Genomic DNA, 26,670 nt, shown 5'->3' with positions numbered 1-26,670 from the left:
TGCTTGAACCACCTCCGATGGCAGGCTGTTCCAGACCTTGGGGACTCAGACAGTAAAGAAATTCTTCCTTATGTCCAGCCTGAAATGGTCTTTTAGTAGTTTATGACTGTTTGACCTCATCATCCCTTGGGCACTCTGGTGAACAAACGTTCCCCCAGATACTGGTGGTCTACTAAGCCTGAGTGGGGAAGAACAGAGACACGTGCTGGCAGGTAGAAGACCTGGGGCTTTCTCTAGGCGGCCTCCCTTTCTATCAAATAAATACATCAAGTCACGGCAGGTGAGTGAGAAGGGGAGAGTACCCTAGACCTCGAACAGGGCAAGGGTTGCGTGGTCACTTGCTACAACAGGTGATCTGATCTGTTGTAAAGATAATGCCAGTGAAGTGTACTGTTTGCAGATGTCCTTCTTTTTGGTCTTGACCTGTCATCTCCTGTCTCAACTATTGCAGTCTTCTCTACCTGGGACCCATTTAATCTCTGACACTTTGTCACTATGTTGAGACAGCACAGTGCAGCTTCAGCATCTTTGTATCTTCATTGTGCCCTATAGATGTATAGATGTACCCCCTGTTCTTTTCCCATTGTTTTGCACATCAGCCCCTGCAAGCTGCTGCCTAGCTTCATTTCACACTTCCTCTGATCTTCAGCACCCTAACAGTGATGCCAGCTTTGATACAGCCTATTTTATTTTGCTTTTTCAAAAGCATTTTCATCCTTTCTTCCATGTTGTCTTTAAGCATGGAACATAATCTATGAGCCCTTACTTCAGGCAGTTACCTCCTGAAGTACACAAGTAATGTACCTGAGCATATACTGAGAGAAGTGTGATAAAAATCAGGTGAGGAAAAATAAACTATTAATTCAAGATGACTGTTTACTTTCTGTATTGCATTAGTACCTTTAAGAAAGACATATAGGACCTCTTAGGGGGTCCAGCTGTGCAGTTTCCTAGCTAAAAGAGCTTACCTTGTGAATGGGTGATGGAAAAAAAATAGATGGAGAAAAGAAACAGAAGAGCATAGTTCAAGGTAACAATGCAATCGTTATGGTGACTTTAAAAAACAGTGGTCTAGACACATTTTTCATTTAGCCATTATCAATTATTTTTCATGTCATGGCCATGGTGGGCATGCTGCCTATACATCCACATGATCTTGGAAGTGATACTTTCATTTTGCTCCTTTCTCTTTCTTGTCTGTTTTGCCCCTTCTCTATTCTTTTGTGTTGCATTTGTTTCGGGTGTTCTTTGGATTAGGTTCCAAAGTAGGCTACGATGGCAGATTGTAGACCAGATTACCCCAGAGGATGATCTGGCCACGCTTTCAAACTTGTTTTACGGGGCTCCTACCCCATTTTGAGAGCTCCAATACTACTACTACTACTATTCATCTTGTGAAGTGGTGTCAGTGGAATGCTTTCAGTGTAGGTAAGGGAGTTTTGTAATACATTTCAAATGTTAATGAAAAGACGTAGGCCGGCAAGGTTCTTTGAGTAGATCTGATCTCAGTTTACTCAGTTTGTCTAATAAAAGAGATCACATCTACTCAAAGAACCTTGCTGGCCTATGTCCTTAGACCAATATGGCCACAACCAAAAACCCAATGAAAATACATGTCCTTCTTTAGTCCTCTTGCCTACTGTGCCTGCGTCTCTGTGCTGCTTTCCTAGGAAATGGCTGTAAGGTTAGATTTGAATGACTGGTTAGGTGAATTGTCTAAAACATGGGCTGTTTCATGTTGTACAAGTGTATGTATATATGTATGTGATTTTGGTGGCTGGCAATTAAAATGTTTGGATCAAACATGATGCAGCAGATTTGGGCTATGGATCAACTGTGTCCTTATTATTACTGTTGTGAGGAAGAGAGGTTTGTTTAAAATTTTTTAGAAATTGTATTCATCCCAAATATTTAAAATATAATCACTTTTACTACAATGTTAGTTTCAGTGCCTGTGATACAGGGTATATCTAGTGAGTAATGAATGTTTTCCTATTTGTTGTGGGATGCATAATGGCTAGAACCTAGAGTTGAACTTTCCTTCAGTCAATGGAACTATTGTGAAAATACAATACAATACAAAACTATAGTGAAAATACAATACTTGTACAACTGTGAGTGGCAGCTGATATCATAAAAAAACTGTCCCATGTATTACTGTAAGGAGACTTAGAGTTAAATGCCTTGGGGAGATGAATCTTCTGAGCACCAGGAAGTGTAACCTGGGCCCTGCTCCCTGACTGTGGGGCACAGGCAGTCAATGAAGGTCAGGCTGTGCTTTCACATTCTTTTCAACTTGAATTTGAACCCACTGCATATTTCTTGTTTGGACTTAATACTAGAATATGTCTGTAGAAAATGTTTTGCAGAGACGCATTATTTTTGGAGTGGTAGAGATTGCTTTGTGTGTATGTATTTGCAATTTGTGCATGCATGAATATATACATACACACCCTTTCTTTATCCAAGCCTGGACTCCCTTCTCACTCTTAAGGTTTTATTTATTATTAAACTGTTCAGTGACGGGTTATTTTTTACTCCTGTTCTGGTTTTTGTAGTTAACCCAACATGAAGTGCTACACTTTATTCAGTTCTAGCATAGCTCTAATGATTAGCTCATATGCATCTTTTCTAGGATGCTAAAGTCTGTATTTTGCTGTGGGTGTTCCAGCAAGGTAGTAATACATCCTATTCAAGTAATTAATTTTTTGGCCTTGTGGTTTATCAAGAGATAGCACCTCCAAGTATATAAGATAAGTAGTTGTTAACTATAATACTGGTATAAATGTGTGCGTGTGTGTGTGCAATGTGCCATTGATATTGCCTTCAAAGCATATAAATACAACACACACACACACACACACACACACACACACGCATGCATGAATGCACACTTTCAGCATACCCTAATTTAAACTTTTATATTTCATATTCAAAATGTTCTCTCTCTCTCTCTCTTGACTTTATAGACATTATTTGCTGTTTAGCTTTTAGATCTGTCTGCAGAGGTGTGGCTGTCCTCCGGTATCATCTTAATGAAATCAGGTTACACCATAAAGCTTTAGTACAGTTAGTTACTGTGTTATTTGATCATTATTTCCAAAGAATAGAAGTAAACTCAGAAGGCGTGCTCATTGACAAGTTTGGAGAAGTATTCATGGAACATCTTCATATTGGGCACCTATACATATGCAGGGAGGCTGCTGTCATGCGCTGTAATTACAACACGTCAGAGCAGACTTGATTAATTGAGTCTGCTGGAGCGTGGTCATTACCACTCTCCACCAGGCTTCAGCAACATGCGTATCAGTATGCCTGCACTGAAAAATGGCAGTGGGGGCACTTTAATTAAAGCTCAATCAAGGACCTTTAGTTAACGTGCCCCTGCCGTCATTTTTCAAGCATTTTCCGTGGGGATGCTGATACGTGAGACACTGATACATGTGATGCTCCCATGTGCTTTAATCAAAGCAGCTTTTAGAGCTGCTCTAATTAAAGTTTCCTCTCCCCTCCCTCACCTCCCAGAGCATGTCTATAAATGCTCATTGTCATTGTATTTATATTAATTTTGTATAATTTATTTGAAGTATGTTATATTTAAAGCTTTGTTTTCTGTCTGAATGTATCAGTGTTTACCACTAGCACCTGTCTGATAGAAATTTCTTATCTTTTATCCTCCGCTTTCCTCCATTTTAATAATTAAATAATACGAAATAACAAAAATATCAGTACAATAATTTACAACTAAATTGGGTGGTGTACTGTTATTCAGAATACTACTGCAACACACATGCACAGTTCCTCATTGTTAGGAAGGCAAAGAACAACAAAGAGATTGACTGTTTTAATTTTACCTGGGGTTGTAAATCAATACCGATTTACTATTCAGTCAGTATTTGCATTTCCCCAGATAGTAGTATAACACATGTATTGTCAATGCAGTTTGGCATTTGTCCTCATTAGTATGGCAAAGGACACCTTTTTGCAGGAGTAAGCAAGCATGCTTTTGTATTTCTGTCATTTGCTTTAGCACAAAGAAGGAAAACTATAATTAACAAATCACTTCAGAATAGTTTCTCTTTTCCCCCATAGTTTAATAAAATATTAATTTGTAGGATTCATTAACTGTTATCTATACCACTGGTTAAAATCCAAAAAAGAGGCAGGAGGTAGTGTAATGTAGCAGATAAAGGTTTAGGACCAAAGCACAGTACATATTAAGATTTGATGTGTTACATAATATAATAGATGACAATAATTATAAGGCTGCAGTTGAGTATACAATTTATATTTGATCACTATAGAATAAAGCATAATCTACATTGTAAATAATACTATAGATCATTATATTGTATTGATTCAATATACAATCGGTACTGTATAATTCCTTATACATGAATGTTATATTCAGTATATAGATAATGTTTTTTTTAGCTTCAAATAATTTGCTGGGTGTCCTTAGGCAAGTTATTTAGCCTTTGTGGGCTGAATCCAGCAGTTGCATAAGTGAGTACAATTTCTAGCATTCTATTCTAGCATTTCTCCATCACAAAAATCCAGAATATACTGATCCTTCCCAATAGGCTTGGTAGAAGGATCAATTGAAATGCATTTTGCAACAAGTGACACATAAGATAAACACACTGTATTGCTGTTGTGCAAAACATACAAGAGTTACAGAGTATATTATCTGTTGGGATAGCTAATACAAAAACTTAAAAGCCCAACAACTCTTGAAGAGTTGATCTCAAGTTTAGTGACTGGTGAACCCTTAGGGTTTTGCCCATCTATAATCAAGATGATAATATTTCTCCAAGTGGGGAGATTATTGCAATGATAATGTTGCTAAAATTTAGGATCTATATAAGTACTTGGGGCCAAGTAATGCCCATATAAGGAGACAATAGGTGGGTTATAGGGGTGCACCAATAAAGATTTTCTTGGCTGATATCGATAGCCGATGATTAACTAACTATATCAGCTGATGCCAATCCGATAACTGATATTTAGTAACAGTGTAAGGCATTTTAAACTACTGACATAAATAAACCTTTTTTTGTTTGTTTTGCATTTCTAACACACGTGCATGAAGTCACACACATGTGCATGCACACAAGCACATGCACACACACGTGCAGGCACGCATACACACACATACACGTCCTGCCTGCTGTAGCTTTCAGTGGGGAAGGTGGTGACCATCTTATCCCTACACATCGCCCCTTGCCCATGGCTCCTACCTGCGGCCCTGCTCCCTGCGCAGCCCATGCTGCTGTTCCAGGCAGGCGGGGTGGACCCTTGTGCAGACAGCGGCTCTGGCATGTTTGGAGCCACAGAGCATGTCTCTGCCTCAACACTGGCAAGCCCTGCACAGCCAAGTTCCCACAACTGCTGGGGAGAAGCTGCTTTTGTAAAAGTGCCCACAGCCCCGAATATCCCTCACGCAGCACTTTACCCTGCTTGTGCACCCCCTGCCCCTCCCGCTGCTCTGTGAAGCCTGTAGTCTGCCTTGGGCTTGGGCCAGTGGCAGGGTGCAAGGGACCGAATTATGCTTGTCAGGGTGCTCTGGGCATACAGCCATAATTATCAGCTACAATGCTCAAAAAAGCAGATGTCAGGTATCCAGGTTGTAGCTGTATTAGTCTAGAGGAAAAAGCAATCAGGGCTTATGGACAGAGTGATCTCTTTTATTAGACCAACAAGATTTTTGCAAAAAAATTCTTTAATTGCAAGCTTTTGGCACAAACATCCTTCATCAGGCATCTGAGAAAAGGTTGTAACAGTTTTCCTGGAGAAAAATGAAAGTTCATATTTCATAGGATTTCACAGAGTCAATAGATGGAAAAACCCTCTGGGCAGCAGTTCTTAGCTGGTGTGGAGTCTCAGCTCTCCTGTGAGGCTGTGATGATGCAAAGTACCTTAGACAAAGGCAGGAGCAGGACCTCAGGTTTCAGGTGATCAAAGTTGTTTCCTGCTTGGGAAAATATGAAGGTTTAATTTCAGAAAAAGGCTAAAATTTGATATTTTCCATGTGTTGGGTATCCAGGTTGTAGCGATATTGGTCTGGAGGAAAAAACAGTCAGGGCTCGTGGACAGAGGCGATCTCTTTTATTAGACCAACAAGTTTATTGCAATGAAATAATTAAAGATTAGACCAATCTTGTTGTTCTAATAAAAGAGATCACTTCTGTCCACAAGCCCTGATAGCTGATAATGTCATGTCTCCTTTTATCAGTGCCAATCTGATAGCCAACCAATTTATAGGTGCACCGCTAGTAGATTAAATGCCTATGCGTTTTAATTATTTTCCTGTAGTAAAGAATTGTAGGCTTATTAGAAATATAGAGGAGTGGAGAGGAAAAAAAACATGCTTGAGTTTACTTGAGGATGAAAGGAATAGAAGAGTGTAAGTGGGTTGCCTAGCTTGCAAGCTTCTGCAAGTGGGTTTTGCTTTCTGAGGCTTCTGCACGAGGGCGCTCAGCAGCTCCCTGCTGGCTCCCTCAGCCAGTCCTCCCAAATAAATCAAGGAAGCAAACAAAACCCAGCCCTTTTTCCTTGCCCTGAGCACTTAGGAGGGGAGCCCTTTGGCTGCCGACCTAGCACAGCAGTCTGACCCCTCCTTATAGCAAGGTGTTCAACTCATAGCTTGCTTTCTCCTTCTTTGCTTACGCTTTTGGGAGCTTTTTAAAACTCTTAGCAGGACACTTGGAGCCTTTCCAGTGCCCTGCATGCAGCTGAGCTCTCCCAACAGGGCTGACTGTTCCTTTTAAAGGGACTGACCCCCCTGTTACCGACAGGTTCAAATGATACTGTAGGATTTTGATGAAGCTGGCGTCTGCACGTTTTTTTGCTGCGAGTAGAACTGGGTTGACTGATTTATATTAAGGGGAAGTGCCGATTTGGCAATAATTAAACATTTTCAAAAAGTTTCAGTTTTGTGTATCTCTGCTTGCTTAAAAAAATCAGAAGCATTTTATTTCCGCATTTTCAAAGTTAAATGTTTAAGTTTTCAATTAAAATGGCATTGCACTTTCCCTTCAGTTGTATTAAAATAATTTCTAAAAATTCAGAATTTAAAACGTTTCATTTTGGGTCCAATATTTTCAGTTTTCGTGATATTTTTCAGAGTTAGGAGTGAGCAAAAAAATATTTATACAGCTGTAATTGAGAATTGGAAGAATAACCTTGTAGTAACCAAACTGAATGAAAGTTTTTCGTTGATTTTTTTTTTCAGGACTTCTCATCCACCGATGTCAACATATCATAGTAAAGGGGGTTTATAATGCATCCTTTCCATTTATATCTTACAGAAACATTTAATTTGGCTGACCAAATGAATAATGACTTGGATCACACTTCAGTGTCCAAGTCCTCAGGTTAGAACAAAATCACTTCAGTTCACAATTAATTTGAGTCCTGACAAGATTTCCCCTTTTTTTTTGTATCTCCAAATCAATCTTGACACAAAGGAGGATCAGATTATCCCATCATTTATTGGACACATGCCAAATCCTTCATTATAGGTATTCTGTTGAGTTGGTTACCATTAGTTTTTGAATTGATTCCCTACCTATGATAAAGACAATAGCATCTGGTGGCAAACAACATGGGCATTTCTTAGCACTCACTGGTCCCCTCTCCAGCATAGCCTGTGGAAAGCCAGGGCTAATGGGGCTTAGTCCCCCTCCCCCAGCTTTTGTGGTGACTGGTGACAGCAGTAGCACCACAGAGCTGCTGTCCCGCAGCGCCCGGTGCCACTCAGCTGCCGCACACAGCACCAGCATGCGCTAGCCCTGCAACAGCTCAGCCCCCACAAATAATATTTTCCCCCACCACTTGTCATCTCCAGCTAATTCTTCTGGCATTGCATCCTAGTCAAACCACTTCTGCCCATGCCCCACCTTCAAACATGGGCCAAATACTGAAATATATGAATGACGATGCCTCAGGGCATCCCTTTGGGCCTGCTCTTGAGCTCTCAATCTTGGAGAGTAAGATTAAGGCCAAAGTGGCCTCACTGGTGAACTTCTTGGTTTGACGTGCATGCCTGCAGATGAGGATGTGCTCAGGAATGACCATCTGAGACATGCAGCCGGCATGATGTAGGCACGGTATAATGACTTGTATGAAATTCATGGATGGTCTCAGTCTCTTTCCAACTGGAGATACGGCAGTCACTTAAATGTTTCATGTAAAGACACACCTCTTTACATAAGGCAAACATGAATTCATTGCATCTTGTATCCATTTGGAATTAGCAGGTCTAGAACGAGGGCAGTTATTTCAGGAGTGAAGAGTGGGGACTTATTACTATCCTTGTGTTCCCATATAAGACTGTATTTTTTTAGGAAATCTAAGCAGACTGTTTTTATGGACCCAGTATTCAGACAGAAATGATGCTCTTTGTTGGGATGCAGAATCCCATGCAAACACCACTCAGGAGATTATGATTATTTTATTTTCAGGAAATATTCTAATTCTATGCAATTGCCCTGTCATCACCAGGCTTTGTCAAAACACACGCAGATCTAGACATTTTCAAGATTATATTGGTACTAATAATAGTTCATTATATCTGCATGTGAAAAGGATGCTCATCTCAAATCAGACACTTGGCTGTCGGGTTGTTTTCTGACAGTACAAGCAATTAAAATGCCTGTCCGCTTTGAAGTTAGCTTGTGAGACAGACCCTCTGGCTTCTCAGCAGCTCCCTCTAGACTGTTTACATGAAAAAAGACCTTGCAGAAACCATTTATTATTTGGGAAAGAATTTGATGGAGAGTTGGAGGGGGGTGTTTGCATTGAAAAGTGATTACTATTTATATGCAATATTTATACCCAAAAGCATTTGAAATATAAGTAGGGGGTTTTAAAATCTTTCTTCCCAGCCCATTAGGTGGCTGTTAGTTTGACAGCATTTTTCAGTATGTGCAGATAAGAGAGGAGCAGAAAAACAAGGTAAGGGATGAGAAGGAACTGGGGTGAAAACAGAGAAGATGGGCAACCGACTAATGGCACAAATTCAGCTCAATTCACTGCTTCTGCCAGCAGGCTCCCTGTGGCTCTGGAGATGCTTTCTCCAGCTGTGCAGAGCTGATGTATTATCTGCCTGGCCTATCACTTCTCCCCTCCTAATCCTCCATTAGAAAGGCAAGGCAAGAACCATGGAAATGAGGAAAGAAGACCTAGTGTTACTCTTACCTATACGGAGTGGAGGGGGTCTGAGAAAAAAGCTCTGGCTCTAGAGCTCCTGAACTCCTGATACACCCAAGTGCTAGCGGGGCTTGAGAATGAGCAGAAGGTGCTAATTTCTTGGCAGCAGCAGGCACTAGGAAGGACTGGTGAAGGGAGAAGTAACATTTAGGTCTAGACAGGCTTTTTTTGGAGGGTTAGGAAGGAGCCTGCATGTCATCCACAGATAAGGACCTCCTCTCCGCCATGTACATATCATCCAAATATTGACTGGTTTGTTTGCTCCACATGTGAGAACAAAAGGTGGAATGAGAAAAAACTGAAAGCATCTTCCTGTCCCCAGAGGAAGTGATGAGGTTGAAGGACTGAGAACAAAGGGAGAGACAAGAGCCAGAGGTGCATTTGCAGGCAACTAGTAGAAATAATGGGATATGGGACCAGGGTATGAGAGTGGGATGTGGAACTGGAGAGAAGCAGAGACGGTCAAGATTAGAAACAAATAACAACTTGAATTGATCAATGCAGCTTCAGATTATACTGGTGTTTTTTCCGGATGGTGCTCATCCGGAGAAGTGAAATGTCTCCTCCAAAAGGCTGGTCCCTGCTGCTGAATTACCAAATTTTCTTCCATGTAGCATGCCTCCGAGTATAACACGCACGTTGTTTTTGAAAGGCACCGTGAAGAAAAACCGTTCTTACCTTGTACTAGCAGCAAGTAACTGAGAAGCAGCAGCTAGGGACCTGATCTTGCTCTCCAGCTTGCTACCAGCCCTGTGTGCTGGATGGGGCCCACGGACCGACCCAGCACACCGAGTCGGAGGCCAGGCCCAGGGCCTGATCTGGTGCATAGGGCCTGATCCTCCATCACCAGGTTCTACCAAGCACTAGCACCATGCGTTGGCCTGATGATATTGGGTGGGGGTCAGTGTCACTGGGCATGGGTGGCTCCTCAGGCTTCACTGATTTTGTGGCAAGGGAGTGGTGGCAGCCCTAACTGTTGTGGCAGTGGGATAAAGATGCTGCAATATTCCCTGCCTCCTCCCCAAAATCCAAAGCCACTGATGTTATGGCAGCCGCTTAACACATAGTCACTGCTTTACACAGACAACTTGTTGGGGCTTAACCAAAGTCAGCTCAGACATAAAAAACCCATCACCTCTTGAAAGACTCCCATTTTTGTTGGTATTTGTAGTGACAAAGCACTTGGTTTAAGTGTAGAGGCAGCTGGGTCTTTCATTTTGTTTGTACTTTAGGAACAATACCTTGGAGTGCTCCTCCATCCTAGGAGGGATTTTTTTTTTTTTTTTCCCTTTGTGAAACATGCTAAATATCAATGTTAAAAAGCAAAAATTAAAATGCCAGGGGCAGAAATGTTCAGCTCCAATTTGTGATTTTATCTGGAGGGGAAGCATCGGGGGAGCATGTATTATCATCCACATAACATAACTCTCCCCCACCCCTCAAGTGCAATTTAGAAATGAATAATTAAAAACATGCAGTCATATAAATATCCTCCAGTATCAGCCAGCCACGAAGCCGTGGCCTATCCACATCCTGAAAGAAGGCAGCTACTTGATCGCTCCAAGCGCGCATCAGCATAGCACTGCGTAGAACGGGAGTCACCGTGCGCTCGGTGTGACTGGCCTGTCACCGACTCATATGTCGCGGTAGGTGACAGCCCAGAGTGTCAGCCAATTTAGAATTCACTGATATTTAATATATGAAACTATATGTTATATATTAGATACGGGCATTAACTAGATGCACACACCCCGCCGTGCACACTGGAGCAGCAATGGAGGAACAAGAGAGGAAAATAGACAAAGAGCTTCTGTTTACCCCAAAGGAGAAGTGTCTGTCATACGGGCATGTTCGGTATTTGAAGTGCAGTCATCTGTTACGATTGGCTGCTATTGCTTAATTAAAAGCACAGAATGATTGTATCCAGTGAGACTGGGGAGATGTGCCTCACCCCCTCATGATTGTCAGATGCTAAAGCAAGAGGTACAGCGAGGGTGGGGCTGAAGGCCGATCCTGAGGGAAGTGGCGCCAGATGGTCAGGCTTATTTTATTAATTTAGATCTCCATTGTGCTGTCTCCTTCAGTCATTTCTCAGAAGGATGTGTTCATTTAATGAGAAAATTATTTCACAGCCAGGGTGCAACATGTTTAACTCTTAGCTTTCTGCAGTGTTTTACTCCTAAGCCGGGGGTTTTCCGCCTTTTTTAAGGAGCGTACCCCTTCTGATGGGTCCCCCCTTCCAAGTGTGAGGGGAGCTGCCCTGGCAACCAGTTGCTGAGCAGCGTAGGGGAGAGGGGGGCCCCCAGCAACCGAATGCAAAGCGGCAGCAGTGCAGCGACACTTCCCAAGTGCCTCCACTTCTCTGTGGTGCCAAGTACCCCCAGGGGTATGCGTACCCCCCGGGTGACAACCCCTGTCCTAAGCAGCTAACCTGCAAGCTGCATTCACACAGCAGTCACTCCAACTGCTTTCTCAATCCCCTCAAAAGAAGTCCTGGACCTGCCCCAGCGCCTAAGCTGTACTACATCCCAACCCATATCACAACCATCTTGCTGTTTTCTAATAATCATCCCAGTGTGCCCCCAGCTTCGCTTTTAAACATCCAGCAAGCACATAGGGTTGACACCCCTCATGTTAACTTCTTACCTAATGCCTCCACCAGGGCTGGCCCCTCGTTGCCATCCATCCTGCCAGGCTCTCTCCCATTCTTATCCAGGAAAAGAGCCCCTGTGTCATCCCTTCCACGTTTCAAATCCTTCTGTTGGCACTGAGCAGAGAGCAGCCTCGCTATCTAACTAGAGAACCAGGGCATACTTTAAGAGTTAAGAAAAGTAAATTTAGAATTGAAAACCTCCACTTTTTAAAACTGATCTATCTGGCTGTCTTGGCCTCAGTTGCCATAGTATCTAGCACCACTCTGTGGATATTATTTTAAACTGCCTAACTACAGTTCTTCTCATTTAAGTATAGAAATTTGAATTATGGTCACTTGAAAATTAGATCCCTGGTGCCTTGTTATTTTAGACTGAAAGGTGTTTGGGTTAGAAACTCTTTTTTGTTTTTCCCTTTGTAAAACGCTTGGTACTTCTCCTTGTACATCTGTCCTAAAAATTAGAGCTGGGAGAACTTATCATGTCACCCAGTCTGTCATCAGAATTTCTATCGCCCTACCTTAATAAAATTACAGGATTCAGTTGTGATCTGTAATTCAATAACAAATGCAGGGAATGCAGAAATTTTTGTTGTAAAAACGCTAGAAATTGTATATTCAATTATTCCTGCTGTGAGTTTATAGCAGATGCTTAGCTAGAGATCTGCTTTGCATATATAAAATGTTGCTCGTAGATTCCAATAAAATGGCCGCACAAATTTTGACCATACAGAATATGTTACAGCATGTTCCTAATAAATTATATAATATATTTGAAGCACCATAGATTAAATAAAACATACAAAAACGTAATTGAATTCTGTACAAAACTTATGCCAAGGCAAAACAAATGTATAATAGAATCATATCTTCTCTCAAAATGGGTGAGACAGGAAGAGCAAAAGAGATGCTGTGCAAGAAGGAATAGGTTGTATAATTTTCAAGATCCTGAAGGCATAGTTAGACCTGAATGTCTCTTGAGATTAAAAAAAAAAAAAAAAAAATTCCCAAACTCTGTCACCTGTGATTTTTTTTTTTTTATCAGTTCTGCTTTTGTTGAATCCTAATTCCACAATTCCTTTCTGTCCCATGGGAGTCTTATTAAGAAACCGTAGCTAGGTTTAATAGGTAGATTAGGGGAGATCTTCCTGAATTCAAACTAGTACTGTCTTTATCAAACAATTCTGTGATTGGAAGGATAAACCATAGATGGTATAAGCACATAAACTGTTGGCATAATGTATCATTATCTGTGCACTGGCATAATACCATATTCACTTATATACCACATAGGCCCCTTTCGCAAAAATTGGGCCTCCAAAATTGGGCAGCATGTTTTAAGCAAAGAAGCTGATTTCCACACTGGGTACTGGCATAAGGCTGTTGTAATGGCTGCCAGAGTCAGTAGCTGTGAGAAGGTTAAAGGTTTAGCTGTAAGGAGAGATTGAATGACACTGAGCACGTCTACACAAGACACTTACTGCACATAAACCTAATAACACTGCACAGTGGCGTGGCAATTAAAAACCATGCTATAGCCCACTGCGTGGTGTTATGAGGCTAATGCACAGTAAGTATCACAGAATAACCATACACTGGCACTACTCTGCAGTAACTCTAGTTACTGTGCATTTAGTTAATAGTTCATTAAGCAAGTACTGAACTAAATGCGCAGTAACTAAGGCGTATTGATGAACATGAGGCTGCACCCAACGTGGATTAGATTCTCTCCCTGATAATTGCTCTTAAAGTGCATTAAAGTTTGCTCTTCTCTATAGCACAGAGAAAATGATGACATGCTAACAATATAGCAAGTGGCAAAATGTGAGCACAATCTGGTACCAAGGTGACTCAATGCTTTTCACAATCAAGCTATAAGGGGGTTAGTATCTTTGAAAGAGTCGCAGCTGGTGACCATGGAGTCTGCAAAGCAACTGAAATCTATTTCCAACAGTTAAGGCAAATCTACCACACTTGCAGGGAAAAAGAAAGTCATAAGAAGAGTCTAATAGTCTTTTCTCATATATAGCAGCCTCTGTATATGATACGCATTTCTTTTTTGAAGGGCAGCCTAAAGAAGAAAAAAATCTTAGTAAGCAGCAGCAGGTAGAGAGCTAGGCCTGATTGCAGCTGAATGGTCTGGGGCCACTGTCATTTGAATTCTCTCCTGCTTAAGTTTCTTGCTGTTTCATGCTGTGGTGGGATACTGAAAACCTCTTTTAACCCAGAGCAGTTACAGCTTTGGGAGTGGTTTGCTGGGAGCCAGGTGGGTCTTGGACCAGACCTGACCCAAAAACCACCCTGACCCAACTCTGGAAACCTTGGCTTCCTTGGGCAGCAGTAGGGGCAGGGGCTCTGGAGGAGGCAACCCAGGCTAAGGTGCATCCTATGTGTTGGGTCAGACCTCCAGGCCTGGGGTGCAGAGGCAGGGAGGGGGAGTGTTAATTCATGCAGCCCCAGCCCTGCAAGCTGAGCTGCCCTGGGCTTGCTGGTGGGATGTGCTGGTGGGTGCTGCAGCTCTCGGCAGGCCCCTCTGGGTGGGCAGGAAGTGCTGCAGCTTCTTCCACTGACAAATGCCAGCTGCGCCCTGCAGTGTTAGAGATGGGGCTGGGGGTCTCTTCCAGCAGCTTCTTTGTCCTCGGGCAGATTTCCTAGCTGCAGATTTTTCAGGTCCAACTGCTGACTGATCCCACATGCCATCCTGATTTGGCACATGGGACCGTGTTATCAATCCTGCAAGGCTCCCAGCAGGTCTAGAAATCTGGCAACAGGAGAATGGCTCCCAGTTGCAGCAGTTAATGCTGCCACCACTCCCTTGCTGTCAGGTTTCTGGAGGTGCAGGGATCTGTTTTTCTTGGATATAAGGCTTATCTCAATTTTTCCCAGGTGGTTTTGGGGAAAAAAGGTACGGGTCATGTGCAAGAAAATATGGTACTACTGTATTTGGGTCCAGGGCTCCTAAGGTTTGAGATTTAGACCCTGGAAAGCAGCAGCCTTCTATTCCTCAGTTGTTTCAGTTTTGTCATCTGTTGCGAACCGTTCCTATATAGCTGAACTTCGAAAAATTCTTTGATGGACTTTGTATCATCAAATAACTCAGTTTAAACCACAATATTCCAGGGCAGGTGTTGCTGCAGTTCCTGGATTCATCTCTGCATATGATATAGGAGAGACAACATTTGCTCTGACTTTTGCAATCAGAGTAATTTAACCTGAGAAAAGCTAGATGACAGCACAGTGGGTAACATGCCAGTAGCCAATTTACAGTGGCACTCGATGTCATTTGGTCAGACCAATTCCAATCTCACCTCTCCTTCCTGATATACATTGCATATCAGTGACAAGGACTGATGGGAGGACATTTTCTGTCAATTAAGGACCAGTGAGTTGAGATCCTGAAGGGAAAACACAGTTAAGTTACCAAGACAATAATTGCAAGATTACTATTTCAAATGCAAAAAGATGAATCTGTTAATCATCTTATGTTAAAAAACCCTCAAAATAAGCTGCCCATTGTTCTGGATGTGGTGTCCTCACGCTTAGGTTTATACAGCTAGAATGTCAGATCCTTCAGTGGGTTTTGAGTATTTTTCAGATTCAAATCACTTTATCATCCGATTTTCCACATTGGAAGCATTTTTGTACTACGTGAAGCCCCACAACCTGTCTAACCATCCTATTTAGGCAAGTATTTGTCAAGCAAAACTGGGATGAGATGTTATTTAGGGGGTCTTTCATCTTGATGTTGTAGTTCTCTTTTAAGTTGTTTGGTCCTCTTGTCACTCTCCTGCTTGTAAATTGTTCTGCTGTCTGATTAGAAGCTGCTCCCAGCCTTTGTTGGGAAGGGTGGCATATAAATGAAATGAATGAATAAATAAGTAAATAAATCTGCCGTACCTGTAGGAACATGAGTAAAGTTCAAGCTTTGAGGAGGGCAAGGATGTATTTGGGAAGGGGCATAGGAAGCTCGGACAAGTGATCCCAGATTAAAGTACTTATTTTAAAGTTTTCCCCAACTTTTCAAACCCTGCTGAAGTCTCTGTGACCCTCTGAACATTTCTCTCCTTGTGCCTTCTGCTAAGTTATCTTTATTCTGCCTTACTCCTCTTCCTTCGACACTCAGAGAAACTCCAGCACCCTAAATACACAATGCTCTGGGATGCTCTCCTTTTTTTCCACCTCCCTTCTACCTGCTTTAGCCCTTTGCTTTTATCTCCTTCTGCTTTACTTTCTTTCCATTGGTGCCCTTTATCTCACCAACATGCGATGTACATGGCCAAAAAATCTGAATCTGTGAATGAAAGGGAATATGATAAGTAGAACTTCAAAGAAAAAATATATGATTTTGCATCAGAGCTTGGTGATGTATTTAATGACATTTTCTCTTTAATTTTGTTCCCACTGTCTGCACAACCTTTTTCTGAAACCCTTTTCCCCATTCCTTAGGCATCCACTTATAATTGTGATTTCTGGGTGAGATTGATTAAGGCAATCCAAAATTCAGTTGTTATGATAGGGATTTGTGTCAATATTTTAACTATAGTCATGGGATCCCACTGGCATGTACCGCTAGGATTTGCAGATATGGAAGTTATGCCTGTTGTGCAAGATGTTTCTCATATCCATACTCTTCTGGTTGTAAGTTGACGCTGCCTTATAAGTTGATCCCACCCTCCCATTTTCAAAGTCAGTGTCGCAAAAATGAATATTCCCTCTGAATATACATCAGTAGTTGCTATTGCCTTTACGAACTTGCACGCAAGAATCAAATAACCAAGAAAAGGATGGAAATGGCTAAATGGAATAAAAATACTAAAATAAAAAACTGCCGTGGAAACATTCTAACTTTGCATTTTTAATGAACACACAGAAATACCGTAATATAAAAGTCAAGGCAGTACGAGGTTTGATTATGGGTTCAACCTCTCATATAATTTGAGTGCAGTTTTTACAGTCCTCCTAGAAGATGGAAAAGGGGACACTTGTAATCGGAACAATATGGTATTCGTATCAATGAGTACGAGGTTATACAAAACTGCTCAGCAGGGTCAGTCCACCAGTGGTGGGAGTCTGTGCTAGGGTGGTTAGATTGCCTCCAGTCCCTGAGGCGATGTTGTACATCTATGAGATGTTTCTCCTAGGAGAAAGCCTTTTGTCCTGGAACTTGTGCAGTACGCCAGATAAAACGCGCTGACACATTTTCCTGTTACACTGGGATCTTGCGCTGTGTGTCTGTAAGATAATAGCGGCTCATTTAACTTTAGTGCAAATCCTTCCAGGGACCTGGCATGTTCTCGCTGGCCACCTGCTGGCAGAACAGCAGCAAGACTGCTTGGAAGGATTATGTGTGTAAATGCAGCTATGCCGCTTCTGCTCTGATCAAAACCCAGGACAGTTAATCCCAGATCAGATGAGCTAGCTCTGGTATCCCAGTGCTGCACTGCACTGCACACCCCTGACATACCTTTAGAGACACCCACCCCCAGTATCAAAATAAGTCAATGGCAGATTGTTTTCTGAAGGCCACATCCCGGTCTTGCACAAGTCACACACCTTATATTAATTTCATGGCAACCAGAATTTAAGTTTTTTTTTGTCCTTCTTGTTTTTAATGAGTTGCACACTTACAGCTGATATTGTTACCTGGGTGAAAATCAACAAAGGAAAGTATGGCTGGATGGCTTTAACTCAGTCCTTTATCTTCCCCTCCCCATTTATACCCCACAGCAGGCAGTAGTTAGGCAAGAACGCACCCTTCAGCCAGCCAGGCTACCCACATCCTGAGTCATCTGGGTCGGGGCCCAAAAGTTATTGCTTGAGCCCATCTTAGTCATGACTGGTGAAAAAAATAGACACAGCAGAGAGAGCTTCTGGTGGGGTAAAAATCTCAATTAAAGAAGTTTCGTTCATTTTTCTTATTTTGGATAATTCAGTAGATCTAATACTATTTCAGAGTAACATTTGTCATTGAACGTATATGACAGGTGCAAAAGAGAAGCTAATATCTGCTATCTTCTTTTTCAGGATGACTTTCTGTACAGTGTCTCTGTTTTAAGTGGAATCCTTTGCACTATCTTGGCAGTGATCAAATTTATGTTGGGAAGGGTCCTCACAAGCAGAGCACTCATAACGGATGGTGAGTAGGAAATTGTGAAATCCCCTTTAAACAGTGTCTCAGTGAATATCATGTAGAACAAAAATGGACTAGAGAACCATGAAGAAAGCAAACTGGTGGATAGTAAAATATTGAGAGGAGGGGAGATGTTTAGTGAGGGACCAGACCAAATACCTGCCTCTGATACCGTTCAGTTTGTGCAAAGCATGCAAATAGTGTTCATGGATAATATTCTTTGAGATGACATGAACATCCACTACAGAGAAACAGTGGAGGTGACATTAGGGCAAATGGGATCACAGAGAGAAATCACAGTGGGATCCACATAGAAACATAGACTTAGTCCATTTGGGGAAGACCAAACAGAACAGATACTTAATAGGAGGGGAGAACCTAGAAAGCGGTAATAGAGAAAAACTCAGGCCAAGAGCATGCAGCAAGTGAGAGATGAATGTATGATGTAGTGTAGATGGAAGTAAACAGGTCATTACAAATTTGGCAAAAGCATCAGATTGTGGAGAAGGGATATAATAACATATCTCTATGTAAGTGTGGTCCAAATACACCTGAAGGATTTTCCACATTTAAGAGAAGAATCTGCTTCCACTTGTAGAATATATAGGACTTCATTTAGAAAATTTGGAGCATGGGAAAGGATGAATCTTCCTCCCGATCTTTGTTGGGAATCATACGTGTCCTCATCCTGCGAGGCAGGGCTTGTTACCGAATCCTTCTGCCAAGCCGGCCTGTGTGGAGCTGGTGTCATTCTCTGATCTGCAACAACTTGAAACTCCAATATACATCTCACACAGTGAAATGACTATAGCTAGTTTATGTTAGTTGGGGGCCTTCTGTGGCCCTATTTTCATGGTGAATTTTATCTACTATGAACTTCCAAGAAGAAATATAGTACATTTTTAATTGATAATGAGCCAGCGGGACTCATTCCTGCTGCCCTCTTGGATCTTTGGGTGAGTCATTGCTGTTGCTGCTTTCACCGATGTAAGTATAGTCAAATACTCTTAGCTAACAAAGCCAAAGCTTTTAAATCTTCAGAAAGGCCATGGAGATTTACTCCGCAAACCGGTGAATCCACAATTATAGTAAGGATTTCATGGGGACCTACAAATCACTACAGGATTTTCTCTGTGTGTTTATATAGACACCACAGTGTGTTAAATGCTTTATAAATTATGAGAGAACAAGATTTGTCAGATGAGGTAATATTTTTTATTGAACCAAGTTGTATAATTTGCATAGACGAGACAAGGCTTTCAGGCTTCAGGTGCTCCTCATCAGTTCAGTAAGGAAGTGATCCAAGCTAATTACAAATTAGAGAAATTTCTTTAGCCTAATTATGTGTTTAATTTAGCGTAATAAAGCTCATGGCTTGAAAGGGAAAGTGGGTACTTATCACCTGAGATAGAAAGAGAAGTTGGTATAGTTGGGGGTCAAGGTATAATGATCCATAAAACCAATTGTCTCATGAATGGCTTTTTGTTTCTAATAAAATTATGATGTCTGTGTTTAGTTCTGTCTTCTGAAGGTATTGTGTAGGTTTTCTCTGAGGACAAGATCTGTCAAGTTAGTGATGGAAAGGCTGTTTTGTGAAAAGCGTTCTCCCACTGGCCCTTTACCATTTTCTCTGGGAGGTCATTCTGGAGCATCATGGTTGCCTGGTTTCACTAACATGGTTTCCATGAGGGCATCTGGTACTTTGGCGGAGGCATACAATAGCTTGTGACAGGCAGTTGTAGGAGCCGTGATTGCTCATGGTTTTGTTGGATGAGCGTTCATTGTGGTGTTGGTGGAAGTGTGTTGGCAGGTTTTGAACTTGTTTTGGCATAGTCTGGTTTCATTTTCTGTTTGACCAAGGGAGTTGTTTCTGTAGGTATTGCCAGCTGTCTGAAAGCTAGCAGCAGAGGTTGGGAATTTTTCCTTCAAGGTGTGATCTTTCTCAGGATAAGCTGTAATTGTTTGATTATCTTTCTTATAGTGTCCAGTGTGGGATGGTATGTGACAACCAGGGCCATAGGGTCGGTGGGGTTTCCTTTTTGTATTTGCAGTAAGGTTTTGTGGGTAGCTTGTCCAAAGATCTGTTTCCCTGTGGAGTGTCCTTGTTTGGTGAAGCCAGGTGAAATACAGGGTACAAGTATTCACCTTATAATTTTAACAAATTATAGATTGGTATTATTTTTGTCCTCTAGGCTTGCATACAGAAGTTCAGGAAGGTTAGGGGGAGGTTAAATTGCATTAAAATTGCTCACCTGATCTAACTTAGTTTGCCCACGTGAGGACCTTACACTTCTTTCCCTAGTTAGGTTGATCCGAGTGCAAACTAAACGGACGTTCCGGGAAGCTTAGACGGGTCTAAACCTGGCCAACCCAATCTACGTTAACCCTACCTCTGGGGTAGTCTAACTATCATTGGGTTGGCCATTTTTAGACAGATCTAACTTTCTTGAACCCCAGTGCAGCCTGGATCTGAGAAGCGCAACTGCTGGCCCATACCCTGGGGCTGCACTTTTCCTACCTACCCTCAGCACTGAGCTATTTTAAGCTTCCCCCAGCCCCTCATCCCACTCCTGGATGGACACCCCCCACCCCCCCCATGGATGAGCCAGCCCTGCCTCACTCCCCAAGCAAGTCCTGGGAGGGGAGAGGCAGGAGGGATGGAGGTGGGTTTGCTGGGGGAGTTGTTCAGCTGGGGGTGGAGTGGTGGGGGGCTAAAAATAGCTCCTGGTCCCAGGGGGTGGGGGAGAGAGTAGCCATACCCCTAATACTCCATGGACCCTGTGAGCCTCCTTGACTCCACCAAACCCTCTCAGACCCCCTGAAACCCCTCAATCTACCTGATCTCCCCCTGCAGACCCCACTTAACCCCCTATTCCCCCCATGAACTGCATCTGCCCCCCAGCCCAGTCCCTCTACAGACCGCACTAACCCCCCATCCCTCCTGCAGATGCTGCCTGCCTCCCCAATCCCAGACAGACTCTGCTTGTCCCTCCTTTCCCCCGCCGTGGACACTGCTTCCCCCCAAACTCCCCTGGAGCCTGCTTGACCACCCCCCCTCGATCCCCTATCTCTCACCATTAGGCTCTCCAATGGCTTACCTTAGATCAAGTGGTCATTTTAAACTCAATCGAACCTCCCCAAATGTTTGTACATAGCCTAGGGGCTTTTATCTTAGGAAACGTTGTTTTACTCCCCACTTGATCATTCTAGTGACTGACACAGTTAGCTTTGGACAACTGCGTTAGAAGCATAGCAGAGCAGGACTAGAAGGAAGGTCATTAGTCTACCCCTCTTGTCCAGCCTACAGATATGCAGGATGGATGCCCTTCCCCAAAGAGCTTACGTTCTAAAAACAGATGAAATCAAAAGAAAGAAAAGGGCAAGGGATATATCACACAAGCAGAAGAGCAGGGACATGTTGGGTCCCTGCTTTTTGCAGATTGTTTTAATTTTTAGTTAGTTATTTTTCACGTTCTTCTCTGCCCTTCAAATCCTGGAGCGCTGTTCCTGGAGACCATAATGCTGTGAATTTCCAGCATTCCCCGCCTTCTATCTAATTCCATTCCACATTGTCTCTCCAGCTCTCAAACCTCCCCACTCCCACTGTAATTAACCCTTTTGCTGAGTTAATCTGTTTCCAATCTGATTATTCATTTTTCTATCCTCCCCAACCTCCTTCAGTCACGCCCTTCTTTACCAGAGGCATAGCATGGCAGCTCTGTGCCTGGGAAAGCTGCAATATACTGGGCAGCCCTGGCTGCTGGGATGCTGGTAGCAGCTTCTGAGTCAGCCACTGCTGTGGCGGTACCTCTTTTTATCCCCCCCAAAGGCAGTGACTAGGGCTCTAGCCACTGCCCCCCAGTTATGCTGCTGTTCTCCACATGCTGCTTGTAGCAGCACCTGCCTACTGTGCCTTTCCTACAGAAAACCTTAAAGGGGGCTGCACCTCTGGTGAATACAATGACCATTATTGTGTTAACCTGAATCCAAGACAACCCCCCAGTAAGTAAGTTATTATAATTTTATCGTTATAGATTTATAATTAGTGATAAAGTATTTCATGTATAGACTCTCATTATTGGGGGAGGGTCATCTTAAATTTGTTGCCACCACTGCAGCTTGGAAAACAATGATGGGGGGCAGGCCGTGGGGAGGTAGGCGCTGGGCAGGCATGGTGGTGGGCAGGCAGCTTGGCAGGAGAGGAGGAGGGCAACCCAGGGTTGGGGCCAGAGCCACAGAAACTGCCTCCCCCCTTCTCCACCACATGTTTTTGATTCCAAGTTGGGGGGCTTTCCCCCCCATGTTAAATAAGGAAAAAGCTTCATTGAGTAAATGCAGTATATGCTTTGATCCTTTTGATGAGGCCCTGCCTGCGTTGTGTCTGCTCTTGTAGACTGTACCTTTCATTAGAGGATTGCTGAGCCTTTTACAACCAGTGTGAAATAAGTTTCAGGAATGTCTCTGTGAAGTAAGCAGGTATGTTGTTTCCAGGGGCCCTGGTTTTCTCTGTTTAAAAATTGCTAATTCTCAGAAAAAAATGGAAATTTTCTGATTAGAAACCCCAAAATCCACGTTTTTCTGTGATTAGAATGAAACATCACTACGCATAGAGGTATCAGTTGAACACGTTTTATTGATATAGTTATAATTTTAAAGCAATTTGGAAGCTTACCAGTGCTTCAACCATTACAGGTTTCCCTCGCTTTATGCAGGTTCTGTATGTGTGAATTCGGTCTTATGCAGTAACCCTTTTTATACCAAAAATTCGTTATCTGCAAGGTAAATTCACTCTTATGCGATCGGTATGGTGGAAGCCCGCAGCCGGCTGCTTTGTGTGGTGCATTGTGGGAGTGACGCAAACCAAAATGTAGTCTCCTGTGTGGATCTGTGCTCCTTGCTCGTTGTTTGCGACACATTTCTGGACTTGCCTTCCCCATTATCATAACATTCACCACCACCCTGTGCTTGTGTGCACTGTCTACTGTTGGTGAGTACCAAAATTGTCTTGTAAAAGTGGTAGAAATGGGTCTAGGGGTCAGTACAGTTGAGGTCTTAGAACGTATCCCTATTTGTTACATTGTAAAGTGGGTTCTCTTTATGTGAATTCAAGTTATGCGCTATTTTCCAGGAATGCATGTACAGCATAAAGCAAGAGAAACCTGTATAATAAAATGAATTGTAAACACCTATATATTTTGGTGTTTGCTTTTTTTTATCATAGAATATCAGAGCCTCCCTTACCCCCTTCATTTACCAGGATGCAGGCCCAGCTGAGACTGTCCTCACAGCTGCTTTGTGGTGCTGAGCAGCTCTGATATGCTGGTGCCCTGCTCTTGCCAATGCCATTGCCCCTCACTCCCGATCCACGGCCCCCCAGCCCTGCCCGTGCCTCTCACTCCTGACCTGCAGCCCCTGTCTGCCCCCTACTTGCTCCCTCCCAGCAGTAGCTCCCCCTCTGCACCAGGCCACGGGTCCAGATGCAGCTGTTCCACCTGCTGCCTTGTGGCTCTGAGCAGTGCCAGCCCCTGCTGTTCTGCTCCCTGTACCTGTGGCCAGGCCCCAGCAGTCCCCATGCCCTTCCTGGGAAACCCTTTACCTGAGGCTCAGGGAGTGGACTGGATCTGCCTCTGGCCAGGCAAACCCCTTCCCTTCCAGGCCATCCTCCCCCTGGACAGGCTGCTTTAGGGGAGCAGGGGGACTCCAGGCCCAGCTCTGGCAGCCGCTTCTACCTGGAATGCCACCCCCCCGCCACTTCTCTCTCTTACACACTCCCATGCCCTTGCTGCCACCCCCAGCCTATCAGATACACACACATGGACCCCACTGCCACCTACACTCCTCTCCCCCTGGCTCATCACCCCCACCCCCTAGTGGTTCCTGGGATCAGGAGCCTCCCCTCCCACCCCCCGGCTGCGACCACTGTACCAGAGCTAGTGCAGGGGAGGGCCAGGCTGCAGTGCAGCAGCTGCTTGTGTGGCTGTGGGTCCTGCCACACGGTCAGTTGCTACATGGGACAGGGTGATTGCCACCCACACACCCTTGCCCTGCCCCCACCACTGTGCTGGCTCTCCCCACAGGCCCCATCCCTCCTGGCAGCATGACCCTTACCTAACCCACAGGCCCCCAGCCCTGCCTGAGACCCCTGTCCCTAGGCCTAGCCCACAAAAACCCTACTTACCACAAAGGCCACAGCGGGGGAAAGTGAGTCAGCGCCAGCCCTGGCTGACTTAGATTCTCAGGCCCCAGCCCTGCCTCCTCCAGACAAGTCTTAGGGTTTCCCACACTTTTTCAAGTAGCTCTTGCAGGCTGGGACTCTGCCTGCCTGCAGAGAGCTGTTTTCAAAAGGGGAAACCCATGTTTTCCTGCTTCAAAGGGGAAAATATGCACTTTTCTCCTTTGAAAGGGGAAATCTGCTTTTTTTCCATAGGAAACAGAAAACCTGGATCCTTGGTTGTTACCATCATCTTGCCAATGAAAATATGGAGGCAGAGACCTTGTTAGCCAGTACTAAAAGTCAGTTTCCAAGCTGGACACATAATGGCTAGGTATATTTAAAAAGCTCGAGATGGTATTTGTCTAAATTATGCCGTTGTCTATAAGCAGCATAGTTTGGATTTATAATGAACAGAACATACATTCCTCCTTTGGCGGGGGTGCGGGGAGCAAATCTTAGAGTGGGTTCCACCATTTTTAAACCAGTTTTGTGTGCTGAACTTCTGTTACAGGTATAGAGCTGTTACCAATCTTTTATACCGATCAAAGCATCATGTCTATACCTGATCAGTGCAACTGTGTCATAAATGTGGCTCTGGCCAAGGTCAGTTTAACAGACTTCCACGTTCTGTTCTGTTTTTTCTCTCTGAATAAATCTTTCAAATCTGACTATCAGGCTGCAGTATGATGCTGTTAACATTGCTGCTGAACAACTGCATGTCCGGTCAGCTGCATATTGCTGCATATGGCTTGTGCAGTGCATTTCTTTTCTCCTCTTTTTCTGTAAAAATTTTTCTCCTTTTTAACCAGGAAATCTCTTGCTCCTTGTAAGAACCTGACAAAATATATTTCTCAGTTACCCTGTAGGATAACAAAGTACCCTACAATACAGTCTTTGGCTATGGACATGGGTAACTTTCAACCATTTCAAAAAGGGAGAGGTAGTAGTGGCATCATCTGTTATGCTGTAGCTGTTAGCTCTGCATGTTCCTGTAGTGATGCAAAAGAGCTAAATTGCTGTAAATTTGACCCCAAATGAAATGGGAGTTAAATTGCAGTGGTTTTGCCACATTTGTGTCACTGCAGGAGCATGCAGGTATAACCATTACCTCATGCAGTTATTAGTTAATCCATATTTTCATAATTGTACAGGGGTCAGTCCCAATTAGTGCAGCTAAATGATGTGACCTATGCCCTAAACATAGTAGAACAGCTTTCAAAACACAATTGGTTTTATACTTGAGCAAACTGCCTCTGTTTTTTCTTAATTTTAAGCAAACACTTATCCACACAGGAGACAATTGAAACAAGAGGAGATGTGTACGTAATCCAGATGCAGTTGCTTCTGTAATGGGTAAACAGAAGTAAATTTATGTCAAAGCCTTTGTGTGCTTGATGGATTTGGTGACCCTTGCATGCTTCATTTACTACAGAGAAGCATGAAGTGCAGCCTTGACAGTGGTGTGTTTTACAGCGTATGGCCTCTGACGCCAAGTGCTTACTGCTAGTACACAAACCAAATTCCCGTGGCTGTCTTAGTGTGGAAAAGAGTTTATCCATGAGGGGCCAAATTCTGTTTGCCTTGCGTGCATACAACTCCTAGGGGGATGCATGAGACAGGAGGTGGATGGTGGAGAGCTTGGGGATTTACAGTGCGACTCTGAACTTGCCCCCACATTTGTCTTTTAAATTAAGCCAGGACCTGGCTCTTAGGATTTTTTGATTTTTAAAGTACAGTAAATTTGAACCTCATCTCACTTGCACCAGGGTAAATCTAGTCCTTTTGGCAGTCAGTAGCTTGAAGTAAAGGACACTGAGGTAGCTTAGGACTAGTGTGGGCTCAATAGTGCTAGCAATGATTGGAGTACCGGTGCAGACTGGATGCAGACAGTTTTTGCACCGAGTTACCTACCTTACCTATATTTAGAACTGAGTTTAACTATAAGGGGCTGTAGGGCCAATTCCTGAATTTCCAGAGCCCGTGGAAGTTGTAGAAAGGCTTTGGATCAAGTCACGTAGTCAAATGAAGCTATAATGATGTGAACGTATCTCTTGAGACCTATGGATATTCTCTTTCTCCTTCCAATTCAGGTCCCTGCACCTACTGTTCTCAGTAGAGAGCTGGGTGAGAAATGCTGCTCTTTCTGAATGAAATTTTAGATTTCAAAAACTTTCCCATCCTGAATCGAGATGAAAAGTCAAAATACTAGTAACTTTCTCAAATTGAAAACCCAAAAGAAAAACTTCGGAGCTATTAAATTGCAAAAATGTCCTTTGATCATTTTGGTAGCGTTATAATGATGTAGGTGTGGTGGTCCAGGAATTATACGAGAGGCAAGGATTTATTTGGGGTGATAAGTTTTATGGATCCAGCTGCATGGTTAGAATCAAGTTAGACTAACTTTTGAATGCAAAACATTCTTTATCAGGTCTCTTGGCTCACAATTTCATAGTTGGTAGGGTC

General features: G+C 43.2%; 1 protein-coding gene across 1 annotated transcript in view; it reads left to right on the top strand.

Annotated features, from left to right (window-relative positions):
• The window catches only part of TMEM163 (transmembrane protein 163), a gene marked incomplete at its 5' end in the record, with an annotated part of 208,546 nt that overhangs the window by 156,870 nt on the left and 25,006 nt on the right, over positions 1 to 26,670 (top strand). The window contains one exon of the mRNA XM_019553605.1: positions 17,888 to 17,999. Within this exon, the coding sequence (XP_019409150.1) occupies positions 17,888 to 17,999 (112 nt within the window). The remainder of the gene's footprint in view (positions 1 to 17,887; positions 18,000 to 26,670) is intronic.

This window comes from Crocodylus porosus, unplaced genomic scaffold (genome assembly GCF_001723895.1).
Source record: "Crocodylus porosus isolate Cpor-Errol unplaced genomic scaffold, CroPor_comp1, whole genome shotgun sequence".
NCBI classification, from domain to species: Eukaryota; Metazoa; Chordata; order Crocodylia; family Crocodylidae; genus Crocodylus; species Crocodylus porosus.
Note: the sequence above shows the minus strand (reverse complement) of the source record. Positions and strands in the feature narration are given on the sequence as shown.